Raw genomic sequence first — 13,760 nt, 5'->3', positions numbered from 1 at the left:
ATGTGCTTTGAAAGGACTTCCAGGAAATACCCAACAGGTCTGCACAACAAGGTAAACTTTCCATCAAAGAACACCAAATTGTTTTTAACTTCTAAATTTGATGTAATTTATGACCTTCTGGATGAAATGTAAAATGATGTCATTATGAAGATTAATTTTTAAAAAGGAGAAGATTGCCATTCCTTTTTCACTGATGATATCTGTTAAAAACAGGAGCTTTCATAAAAAAAGCCAGAGGGAGGAGAAATAATAAAAATGAAGGTAGCTGGAAATATTGTAATGAATATAATCCCACAAGGCCCTCTTTTTAAATGTATCATGCTTCATCGCCATTTAGAAATCAAGGATTGAAGGATTAAGGCTATAGAGAGAATAGGAATAAAAATAATGCATTCTGATTTCTATTTAGGACTAAACAATATTTCAGAAGGAATTTTAACCTTTTGTTCTTCACTGGCATCAAGACCTTGAGTATGATCTCTGCTAAATATGATGTTGTGAATTCTTTTCTACGTGAAAAGATCTTTCAGAATTTCCCATGTTGGAGCATTCCTTTCAATGGTCCTTGTAGGAATATTTCAGGCCACTTCTATTCTCATATCACACAATGCTTGCATTTTAGTGGCAAAAATCAACCTTGTGCAGTCAGAGACAATTTTGCTACTTGCTTCATTTGTGAGTGGAATCCAATTTACAGCTCATTAAGGGTGTGAACTGTTAAAACTCTGGCTCTGTTTCTCCTGATGAGTTTAAAAAAATCTCTCTCCCTCTCTTTCTAAATTTCATTGCACATTCTAGCTAAAAACTACTTACGCTTAGCCAGTTAACTTGGCAGCCAAATGAAAAGGGGATGCTATCAGAAACTAGATGTGAGGACTTTCAGCAGAAACTCAAGCTACCATAGCCATTCTGTGGTGGTCATGTAGCCTTGGACCATCTTTCAGTTGCAGTGTAGTTTAAACTGTACTATGATGTTAGCTCCAGTTTGCTGGCTGTGTTTTGGGGTCCATCACTAGTAAATCTGTTTATTTTATTCTGAAATTAAATTATAATCTGAAAAAGTTTTACAAAATAACAGTCAACCTTTATTACCATTTTAATATGTATTATTCAATACATCTTACATCACTGATGACCATGCTGCATTCCTTACAGTGGGCATTTATTATGAAGGTTGTAATAAAGACTTAAACTGTAAAGGGTCATATATTAAAAATAATACTTCATATCTCGATGCACTTTTTCAGCTGAGAATTTCAAACATTTTACAAGTAAATGAGTTTCACAGTCATATGAAAGGTCTGTTTACGTAACCCCCTTTCATAAAACCGAAACTTGAAGTGTCTTGTTTTCATAACATCATTAACTAATTAGAATGAAAGCCTGTGATTTTCCTCATCAAGGACCATGGGACAAGTTAGTAGCCTCGTCAGCTTGCATTTGCCAACCTTTAAAATCCTTAGGTCACTGGAAGAGTTACTGTCAGGCTGATAATACCTGTACAGGCAGGGATCCTTGCAACCCTAGCCCTGTGTCTGCAGGCAGCCACAGGATGCCTCCAGGTCTCAGTCATCTCCCAGTTTAGAGATACAATCCCGGTGAGCAGTGAGAGCAGTGAGTGCAAGACAGCCAAGTGCTAGCTGAACAATCAAGGAAAATAGACTTTTTCTCCACTTTTATTCGTTCTTGTCCTTGCAATTACAAACTCTATTTAAGATTAAGTTTAGTACTCTACAGGGATTTGTATGTCTATGATTGTGAGAAACTGTAATGGTTCTGAAAGCAAAGTAATACTTAATAGTCCATTACAGCTTAAAGGGCTTATCTGTCACTCCGATAAGTGTGCTCCAAGGAAGTGCTCCCTGCACCCAAGAGTTTCCCCAGGGAGATACCAGTAGGTTGCCCAGGGCCGGCCCTAAGGCATAGACAGCCAAGGTACGTACATGTGGACAGCTATTTTGTCCTCATTGTTTGTCAAGAACGAAGAAGAATTACACTCAAAAGCCATGTCACTGCAACAAATTAATCCAGAGAAGTATATTCTGAACTCTCAGGAAGAAACACTGATGATGTCCGCCCTTTCTTATTTTTATTATCATTATTGTGACTTTGGCATTGAAGTCTTTTTTTTTTGTCAATTAATGTACAGCTGGTGCTGCCAGCACAAAACACCCTTCAAAAGGTCATGACAGTTCAGGATATTTCCTGTTCTTGTTTAATTGACCCAAATTTGAAAATGCTAGCTGAAAAAAAAGCATGTTCAATAAGTAATTAAAAGACAGAAAAAAATGCATTGTGATCAATATTATTACGAGTAATGCCAGCTCCATTACAAAACTGATGGCATTAAATACTACTAAAAGGAGTTAATAAACTGCAAAATAGAGTACTAAGTAAAAACTCTGTGGTTTAAAGGTGCAATATTCTTATCATCTGGGAACACCTGGACTTAAGTCAAAACTGGAAATGAATTTGGTAGTCTGTCAATCCATTTCCTAATTCCTAGTCATTTGTTCGTATCACAAAGCCACCAGGCAGGAGTGCGTGATGGGCAGTCCCTTCTCAGAAGTGACTCAGGCCTGGAATAGGAAGGGTTTTAATGTCTGAATTGGAACGTGTTTGCAGCGCGGTATCAAAAGTTTGCAGCAAAATTACTCATGTGTGCCTGGCACTCTCAGCTGAACTCCGTAAGCATTGCTTACTTGCCCTTGGGGAAAGAAAAACAACAGTCCTTGGCACAGTGACTCAAAACTTCCCAGAGGAGATGGTTTAAAATGTCTAGGGACAATATCATGCTCCACGTCGCTCTCATATTTTCTCTCCAGACTGATTAATCTGACATTATATTCTGCACTCCACCTGTCAGAGGAGCTTACTCAACATGTTTTTCTCGCTTGCAGGACAGTATCTTTCCCAGGCTGTAATAGTGAATGTTGGTGTCTTTTACAATAAAAGAAATAGGTCCCAACACATTTTTTTTTGAGAAACACATATAAGCCCCGTCCGCAAGAGAGTATGCAGAGGCCGGGCTCTGGCTCTTAGATGGATGTGATACTTCAGAGCCTCGAATATTTTGCTAAGCTCTGGAGAATATAAAGATTCAAGATGCAAGCTTGTGATTAACCTTTCCTCTTTGCTGTCTTCAGCTATCTCCCTCTCCACTGCACAGCCTTTCTGGCTTGTCATAGTGTATTCAATTCCCTACCCACAGATAAATTCCCAGCTTGAGGATCTAGATGCTCTTTCAGGTACCAGGTCACCACATAGCAGTTGCTGCAGCAAGTAGGTGCCCACATCAGCTATGACAGGGAATTCTTTGCTTTTCCCTTCACAGAGAGAGCACCTCCTTGGCCATATCCTATCCATTATGATCGTGCACTACATTTCCTCTCCCATATGAAATCACTTAACATGTCCACATTGATACATAATGGTTCTGTATTTTTCATGGAAAATATTGACCAGCATTTAGATCCCGGCCTCCAAACGGCTTCAGTGAAGAAGAGTTAAACTCACTTTAAATATTTCTGAAATTCCACATGAGATGGACAGGTGGATAGACAGAAAGTTTTTCCCATGTGGCTGGCAGCTGTATTTTATTAACTGAGGCCAACAGGAATAATAAAAGGTAACAGACTAACTAAATTTTTATTAATTGCATGGCTCTCATGAACTGAAAACTGTGTTAGAGACAGACACTTCTGTAGCCTTTATTTATCTGTGGCTAAGTCATATATTATAAATTAACATTAAGATAAAATTATCCAAGACAGCTTTCCTGAAAAAATGCACATATGAACTGCTGATAAAATAAGCAAAAGGTCCCTTTATATAAAGTCATGTCTCATTTTATATAAACCCTTTATTTTATATGGTGACCTATTTAATAACCAACAACATTCCAGCATTTGAAGAAAAGAATTAAGCTATGCCCGTACAAAGTCTAAAAAGAACCACTCTCCTCAACATATTTCCAATTGTAAATATAATTCCCCGGAAACAAGGTTTAAAATAGCAATGCTGGTTGACTGTAGCGGAACAAACGGTACTATTTAACCCACAGTGTAACTAGCACTTAGCATTAGATATCAATCATGACTTGTGTAATTTTAGGAGTTCTTGTTTTAATTAAGAAAAAAACCCCACTTTTCTGAAGATGATATCTCTTTCTACTATGGTATCCCAGGAAAATGAACTTTATGGGTTCATACTGTCTGTTTGTTACTTCCCTCTGTTACTGTCTGAATCTATTGCTAGTTTTCAGCTAAATTTAGCTGAGACACAGATATCTCAAAGATAAATACTTTGCCCCTGCATCAGATAAGTTTATACCCTGAGCTCAGCAGGTACTTGTCTGGCTGGCACAAGCCAATCTGATTTGCAGAAACAACTTAAAAAAAGGGCACTTTTTACAAGCCATCGAGAGAAAAATTTTTAGGAAGCAACAAGCAGAATACCATGTTGAGAGACATAGTGCTAAGGGTCACACAGCTCTATACAAAACTCAAAAGCTAGCCTTCTCTCTCAGTTCATATTGGGATCCATTCATTCGTCAGAAACAGGAGTTTGATCTGGAGTTGCAAGATGTCCTGCTAATGCTTTGTCCACTCAACAACATAGGGCACTTCCTCCTCATTCCATGTCCTCTTCTACCCGTGTACAGCACCGCTCCATCCAAGTTTCACATGTAAATCTCTGGTATGGATTCATCCCAATCAATCAAAAAAATCCCACACCCCTTTGTACCCTGACTGCTGAAAGATTTGGTTTCAAACTCTAGGCTACCACTACTTCAGTCAAGCAAAAACCTACTTGTAGACAAGTATTTATCTGCTACAAGTTGCCAGTAGTGGGCATTGCCACGCATAAATGGCATCCATAGAACATAAATGTTCAGACCTTGGTTTCCAGTGAAAATATATATATGAGAATCAAGAAGTAATGCTTTACTCATAAAACCAGTATGCCTATGCACAAATGCATCTACGAAACAAAAATGTGAAGGGTTGATATATCTTATGATAGCATAGTGAAGAGTCAGGTAAACAATGACAAATTATACTCATTATGTTTGTGATCTACTTTAAGTTGCAATGTTGGATAGAGTTATGCATATGCTTATTTATAGAGTAGCTTGCACTTACTAAAAGGAAGGAGATGTATACAGCCAGACACTCTACAGTTTGATCATGATAGAAATGCTTAAAAATTCTATGTAAATAAGAAAAAAAAATTGTGGCTAAAAGTACTGAAAAAAACTGCTTGTGTCATCAAATAGTCTTAGTCACACCTGGGTTTTTTTTGATGGAAAAAATATTGATAGGTATACAGTATGAAGTAAAAAAGGAAAACAAGTGCTCCAGTTTTGAGATAATTTCTTACTCGTTTTATATGCTCAGTTGCAAAATCTGTACAAGTGACAAGAAAAAAAAAATAAATAAAACAAAACAGTTTCAAGAAACAGATTTTTAAGATGCTCATCATGAAACAGGAACTATGGAGATTAATGCTAATGCCAATTATTTATTATTTCTTTTAATTATTTCTTTTCATTCTATAGAAATAATCTTCTCAAAGGAAAAAGAAAAGTATCAGATAGCAAACAAAAAAAACCCAATGAACTTGAAATTTTCTTTTTTTAAAACAGCAGAGTCAGTTGAATTTTATGCCTAGTAGTAGTAGTAGTAGTAATAATAATAATAATAATAGATCATAAATCTTCAGGATCTCTTTATATACGATCTATGCACTGTCAGCTGAAGTTAAAATGTATATATATGCAATGGTTCACTATGTGGGTTGAATTCTTAACAAGAAATTTAAAATATATTAAATGCAAGCAAGATGAGAAAGACAGTCCTAGATTTTATTTCTCTCACACCAACAGTCAAACAAACTAATGATATTATGAAAAGTTATTAATTTTAACAAAGTCTGGTGAAATTTGTTTTGAATTCCTGTTTACATTTGTGGAAATATAACAACAGAGGTGCCCATATAAACTTTCCTCTGTCACTGGAAGTCTGAGTTTAATTTCGACCAGAGTTAGGGAGGGGGAACACCTGCTGGGAATAAGCAAAATAGTCAAGAACGTAGACAATTGCTGGGCTTCAGCCATTTCTAGGATTAGTACAGGGCTGTACAGTGAGGCTGTAGCTTAGAGCAGGAACACGAAGAGAGACTAGATGTCAAATGGTGAAGTTGTGAGAAAGAAGCATTTTTCAGCATTAAGGCACTCATATAATGTAAAACAGTTTGAAAACATTTTTTTTCTTAAATCTCAGCACCATTTAAAGAGATTTCCAAACCGAGCATGCAGTGGACAAAGTTGTTCCTGTGTCCAGCTAAAAACACACTACATAAAGTTTCAGAAAAAAAGTAAGGAAAAGTGGGCTTATTTACTGATGTGAAAGACTATTGGTTTCCTGGGACAGTTATACCTTGAGATTATAGATAGCCTAATCAGCAACCATCTTTATGATTCCAAATTTAACATTTGTCTTCTGATTAGTATTTTTTCCTGGCCAGAATCATATTAAATATGTAAATACACATGTTTAAAAACTAAGTTATAGTAATAAATCTACAGCTTTCCTTTTTTTTTTTTTGAGAAATTCTGAAATGTTCAGAGATATTCACCAAGATGATGACAGTGTTCAGAAAGAGAGCTGAATTCGTGACTGCATGCGCCCACTGCATGTGCCATGTAAAGCCCTAAGAAGGAACTCTGCTGTATGGGTAAAAAGGAAAAGGGAGAAGTCCTATATGCTATGAAGTGGCAGAGCAAGGATATATATGGAAATTACTGCTATTAGTGAAAGGGAATTTGCTTGGAGGACTCAAGATGGGAGACACCCAGTGGGAGAGGTCATATGTAGCATGAAACAAAGGTCTCAACTAGGAAAGATGACAAGGACAAGGGTAGATGTGTGTGTTGATGGCATGAGGAAGAGCATTGAGGCTGTGCGTGGCAGCGAGCTCATCAAAAGGTATCATCTGTGACTACAGAAATGGGGAAAAGGATAACCCAACAAAAGGTGGCAGTAGGGTCGGGTTCAGTTCAAGACGAAGACACCTAAATGTAGTAGTCTGTCTGCGTACAGGTGTTTACATGTGAACCAAATGTCTGTGCCCTCTGATTGTCAAAATAGATCTGATATTCACAGTCAATGAAGTTTAAAGGCAACTTGACTCACCCTAAATAAACATCTATATTTTGCTGTCAAGTCGGCGGGTGTAGAGGAGATGGAAAGACAGATGATAGATGCATGCTAGGTGAAATCAAAGCTTTATTTATAGTCTTAAGCCTACTTGTATTTGAAAACTAAGAGATAGGATAAAGGAGGTTGACAGAAAGGGAGGTTTAAGAGTGATGGAGACTGCTGATTGGGATGGATTAGTAATGAAATAAGTGAAATTTGACATATCTGTTCCTAGGAAATTTCAACAGCTGTTTAATTCCCAAATTGGATGAAGAAGTAAATGTTCACTTTTCTCCAGAATGGAAAGTTTCCTAAAATGAATGAAGGAATTTGAAAAATTTAATTACTACATTTCTTAACCAAAAATGAACTTTCTAAAACCTGACATATTTAATAAAATTAAGGCTGAATTACCTTTCAGTATTAAACTACATTTTTTACTGCCTTATGGGACTTGTCATTCTTTTCCACATACTCTCCCAAAGAACAGACTCTGTTAGTAGACTATTCATATAATACACCTGTGATCATGCAAATCCTGTGAATCTGCTATGTAATATGACTTTATAGAAAATGTAGCAAAAGGGGAATCTAGCTCACAGAAACAAAGAGGGCAAAACTATGAATTCTGTAGTACTTGATTATAGATAAAAATTGTTTGAACAATTTTGGTGTGGAAAAAACCCCCAGCATTTAAAAGAAGTATTCTAATTCAGAAAACTCAAATATTTGATTCATATTTACAGCAGGGAAAACACAATTATTTTTTATGAAGTCAAGACTTTCGGGAGGAAATTAGAAATCTGTAAAAAATTCTATTTCATACTGAAGAATTGCCAGCTATTTCTGCTTATTGCTATTATGAAACCTAGATAGGTACCATACAAACAGAGCAAGAGGCAATTCTAGCTTCAAAGACCTACCATCTAAGTAGATCTGACAGAGCAAAAGTCAAAGTAATTTGCTGAAACTCACACAGAAGTTCCATGACAGAGACAGAAATAAAGATCAGCCCTTAAAACCTCTTGACCTACAAAGGGGTTTAGAGCAGTGAGTATCATTAAAGGAAAACAGACAAAGACCACAGCTCGGAGGCAAAGAAAGCTTGACTTGGTAGAGCTTGTCAATCTCTTGGCAAAGGCATGTGAAAATTTTTCCAAGAGGAGGGATGAGCTGGAAGGTTGGTTCAGATTTTGCAAAGAGAAATGAGCAAGCACTGGGATTCGCAGATACAGAAGATAGAGAAAATAAAGAAATTGTATTTGGCAAAGGAGTATTGAAGAGCTGAAAGTGGAAGAGAGGAAATGCCTGGAGTAGAGGGGGCCCTCAATATCGCTAGCCCAGAACATCAGGACTCAAATATTGTATGCTGCTTGGACGTTGTCTGGTGTGGAAACTGCGTGCTGGTGGCAGAACGAAGAAGGAGGATTTAGCAGGATTTGCACTGAAAGGAGAACACAAAAGTTGGGTTGTTCAGAATGAAAACCTGATAGCAGAATCCGATAGGGGTTAAGGACATCATTATGTATCTCAGAGAATCAATACAAGTTTCAGACGTGACAAAACGAATGTCAATGAAAAACACAAGTTATGCAGATAGTGATAAAGAAGCAAGGTAAGTATCATTTCCTATGTAAACACGGATGTCTTTCTAAAATTTTGTATATCTGAGTAAAATGTGCCACAATAAATCATAAAGTGTAACAGGAAAGATGTTTGGCATAAAAAAAAAAAAAATCTATGAACCATAGCTGAAATGCATGTGAAATTCATTCTTGATCTGACATTAAATCTAAACAAAAATTCCAAATCCCCATGTGCTCTAACAAATTTCCTGGTGTTGCACCTTAATGGCAAGGTATAGTAATTTTAAGGCATGTTAGTGATTTTTAAGAACCTTTCCTTCTGCAGGTATTGGATTGAAAAAAAACAAAACCACATTTTTGAACAACCAAACAAACTTAGGAGAAGAGAGGATGTTGCAAGAACAATCTCTGTAAGAATAGAAGATCTCTCCCTAAAGTCTTTTATGCTTCACTTCAAGTACTTTGCATTAATGAGCATTGCATTAAGCAACTCTTCAAAGAACAACATGACTCAGCATACTATAGTAATTCAATAATCCAGTGGTCAAATAACTATAAAATAATGCTGTTTTTTTTAATGCACTGATCTTCATTTTAAATTGTTTCAAACACTGTAGCTTTTTTTTTTTAATATTTCAGTGTTGTGACCTTGGTATACAACAGTTAACAGAAAAAGAAAAAAGAAAAAAAAAAGCTACACACATTTACTCTAAGTAACTCTGTGATATATTATTCCGTAGATATTGGTGGATTTTTCTTCTGCTTTTTCCACTAGTATCCCTTAAGGAGCAGGCAAAGATATAGCTTCATATAAGTAATGTGAGAGATTTATAATGCAAAACTCCTGTGCCCTTGTTTCAGTAACACTTCTGTTGTATTCACTGTAGAATTTACTCTGGGATCTAGCGTTGTCAGTGCCAGAATAAGCATCACAAAATCATTCAGACATGTAATTTCTGATGTCAGAAGAGAACGTCAGAATTACTGCTGAAATAAGGGAAGGATTTTTGGAATATAGCAATCTTTCAAAATGAAGCCATTTATAAAAAAAAACAGGAACATTCCTTACCAAACCACTGACCCTGCATTTCATACAGGCAGCAACTCCTCAGTGACCTCTTTATCAGCCCAAAACGGCACTGAGTTTTCCTTCTGCTAATAGTATTTACATTAACCAAATTAAGGTATTTTGCAAAATTTAAAATAAATCTGATGCACTGCATGAAAACCTATTAATACATTTAAAATATTTAAAACTGCTTTGAATTAATGCACATAGCATGCATGCATTTAATCCTCTATATCTCACAATAATAAAATAATAGCAGTCTTTAGAAAGCATTACTTCTTAACTGGCTAATTGAAATGACACTGAACTACAAAACAATGAAAAAAATCCTCCACAGAAAAACATCTATTACAATACATTTTTACTTTGGATTTATGAAACAATTTTGATGACTGAAACTTTACTGGAGAAAAAATAGAAATTATACTGAATGCACACAAGGTAGTTTGATAAGACCTGTATTATTTAACATCTCTGAATCTGTCAATATAGTAATCTCTCCTGCACAACAGCTACAGCTCCTTTAAGCATCCTCAACAATATTTATGCTTTTACATTTTAAACCATTAACAATGCAGTACCCCCCAAATCCAGTCTTGAACTCTGACAGACACTGATCGCTTCTCTCCTTCCCACACTCTGTTTTATCAGACACTATTTTGTTTAAATTGGCTACTAAATAGCATAGCACTGTACCTTTAAATACAAATCAAACAATATTCATATTCCCACGGTGCTGCTAGTTTCCCTTATGCATTGAATTGCCTGTAGATTAAAAGCTCAGAATCTGAAAAGGGATTCTGTTCTGCAGACCAAAGTTCTCTGTAGGAGATGAGGGAGAGGGTCAGTCCCGGAGTCACACACACAACAGGCAGAAAACACACTTGTGATCCTCAGCTTTGGATAGCATCAGAAAGGGGAATAAAAAGCAGAAACACATGGCACACTGAGAACTGGTATCACTTATGGCTTCTAACCAAAGCAGCAATTAAACACCTTTCATCATTCCCCCAAACGCCGGATTTTTTGTAAGAACTGAGAGAGAGAGACACACACACAAAGGCAAATCCCCTCCAAGCAGCAACGAAAACTTAATAACCTACCATTTTCTTTGCACTCTTCTGGAGGTTTAGCCTTTTTCGCAAGTCGTGGATCCAGCCATGATGTTGTCTTTGTGTTATGGCTGAAAAGAAAAGAGATCACTCTGAGCAGACACATACTGAAAGGAATCAAGTTTATTCCTTAAGAAAAAAGGGTTAGTCCAACAAAATTGCAATCGATACACTTAATTTGCTTACTGGTTCTAAGTAGCCCTGAAGGAGGTGTAAGAGTAATTGTGCAAGGCAGCTGTAAATTTGGCAACCTCAGCTCCCTGTCCTCAAAGCAGCTATTTTTATTAAAATCAACTAGAATGTTGCCAAGTTAACCTCATTGAAAATGCAGAACTCATCCAGAGCAAAAGGAATTTATTACAAATACAGTGTTCTCCCGTTGAACAAGTGCAGGCGACAGGATTCTGTACCATTCTCATAGTTTTCAGCTAGAATTATTTTCATCTTAAACCTGTCCTTTTCATAAATACAGGTTTGTTATTTCTCACCAGCAGCACTGGCAAGGCATAGCAAAAGTGATGCAAATTACAGCGTGCTCGTGCAAAGTCTACATTTCCGGACAGAGTGATTAATGATACTTTGTTTAACAAACCTTTATCTCTCCATATATAATCCTTCTATCGAGATAAAATAGATATGCACAAGCTGAATGAATCATGTGGCTCCTCTCTGTACTCAGAATAGATCTTTGAGGAATCAGCCATCAAATAGTGTTGAGCTGTCACAAACTGTTTTCTGGGAGAATATTTCGCCAAATGAACTGATACTTAGCACCGCTAATGAGATTCAAATCCAGAGCTTTTCAGTGTATACCTTTCTCATAAGCATGTGAATGTGGAGCCAAATATTTTAAACATGTTAATAAAAGACTATAAAGCTGAAAAGGATGTGATCATTACTCCTTTATTTTTTGAGATGCCCTTGCTACAATACCATCATTCAGAGTCACTTCTAAGCCATGTATTATTTATCTGATACATCGGAGGAGGATGCTTGTTCCATACCATTTATATAATACTGAATTATTCAGTTTATTATTAATTTGCTGTGCCAGTTTAAAGTGTACTTAAGACTTCTCTTACAAACTTTAGTATAAGGTGTACAAAACCAGTGGACCTGGTAAAAGATGGAGTAGTATGTGTTTGGCAGCTGCTGAGTTGCTGATTAACTGATAACAGTGGTCCAAACACCACTGGCTCCCCTAAGGAAAAATCAATGCATAGAGCCAGTTCCTTCTCCCACCTTGACTCCCTGTTTAGTCCATGGCAGGTAACTTTTCCTCTGCCTCAATTTCTCTTTCTCTCTATAAACAGAGCGATACTACCTACTTCTCAGCATTATTGTCACGATGTTAACACTTCCTCCACATTTTGGATTGGAAAAAAGGTAGATGAGAGTTATGTATGGCTAAAGCAGCAAGTAAAATGAAAATTGAGGCATTTAAATTCCTATTTTAAGCACGCTCTAGTCCAGAACACCATTCACGACAGGTGAACTTTGAGAGCAGGGATATATTTGCAGAGTATGAAGAACGATAAGCCAAAGGTAAGGCAAATCTGAAATTATGCCAGCAGCCCATGCTTAATTGCAAACGTAACTAAGAGGCTTTCTCTGAAGCTCTGGCTGTTCGTGGTCTGCTGTAGGGTGTATTTTACATCACAGTCACAGCCGAATGGCAGCTTGTGCAGACATACTTGAGCTAGCTTTAAATTAACGAGGGGAGATAGCAGCAGCAGTGCCACCACAGCGGTACGGAGCTCAGCGTGGGCCCATCACCCCAGCATCTACTGAGCTACGTGGGTGCAGGCAGCAGCATGTGCTGAGCTCCACGCTGTCGTGGGCATCCCCTTAGCACTGCCAGAGCACCGAGGGAGCTCGGACAGACCTGTGAAAGCTGCAGCCACATCTCTGAAGTGTGGGCACGTCTGTGCCACAGCCACTCTCTCCCAGCTACTAATTCTGAATGGTTTTAGGGACCCCCACTGGCTGCAGGGACTAAGCTGGATTCACAGACAGTTTCCTATGGCTTTAAAAGAGTAAAATATATATGACTACTTTTAGTAATGTTTGCTGTGGTATAAAGTGGATCTCAAAGCATTTTACAAAGGAAATAAAAACCATCACCCTGCTTTTAAAGCTGGGAACATGTTGTCACAAAGTCATCAAGTGACTGTCCACAGCCACCAACCAAACCAGTGACAGAGCCAGTACTAGAAGCCAACTCTGTTGCAAGGCACCTGGCCAGCATCTTCCTCGCAAGTCCACACAACATCAGAACAAGCCAATTCACCAGCCCTGAAAGTTCCTCTGTGACATTTCTAGAACATGCCCGAGAAATGAGTTTTCAGGCATCCATAAAGACAAGTGCCATGCTGAAAACAAGCCAAATTTAGTATTACTGTTTAAAAATGTGAAATTGTTGAATTACAGCCTCCAAGGCTTTTGTTGAAACTGAGAACAACAACAAGCAAACAGTTACACTTTCCATCAGCATAAATGTGGCTTCCATAAACCCAGAACTGATGTCTTCCAGTTTTGTGCACTGTGGCCATTCTAAACAAAACCATGAAAAAATTTAACAGTCAACAGCTTTTCTAACAGAAGAGTGTTCAGTTTGCAGAGAAACTTCAGAGAATGAAGATGGCATCTCATTGAGATCAGCTCTTACAGCACTCAATCTCCTCTTCCAGTTACTGTCTGTCAAATCCATTCAGCTACTTAGTAAAAACAAAGCTCATCTACAAGGGCTTTTCTCTGTAACAAATTGCATTGCAGTCAGTCTGTGCAGTGG

The 13,760-nt window shown here is 37.4% G+C and overlaps 1 protein-coding gene across 11 annotated transcripts in view; it reads right to left on the bottom strand.

Moving 5' to 3' along the window:
• Positions 1–13,760, bottom strand: part of MAGI2 (membrane associated guanylate kinase, WW and PDZ domain containing 2) — a 757,279-nt gene that overhangs the window by 213,486 nt on the left and 530,033 nt on the right. For all 11 annotated transcript variants that reach the window (XM_086745852.1, XM_086745763.1, XM_086745773.1 and 8 more), the window contains one exon: positions 10,961–11,040. In XM_086745852.1, coding sequence (XP_086601978.1) covers positions 10,961–11,040 — 80 coding nt within the window. The remainder of the gene's footprint in view (positions 1–10,960; positions 11,041–13,760) is intronic.

This window comes from Chlamydotis macqueenii, chromosome 1, assembly GCF_036417535.1.
Source record: "Chlamydotis macqueenii isolate bChlMac1 chromosome 1, bChlMac1.mat, whole genome shotgun sequence".
NCBI lineage: Eukaryota > Metazoa > Chordata > Aves > Otidiformes > Otididae > Chlamydotis > Chlamydotis macqueenii.
This window is presented reverse-complemented; position numbering and strand designations above follow the sequence as displayed.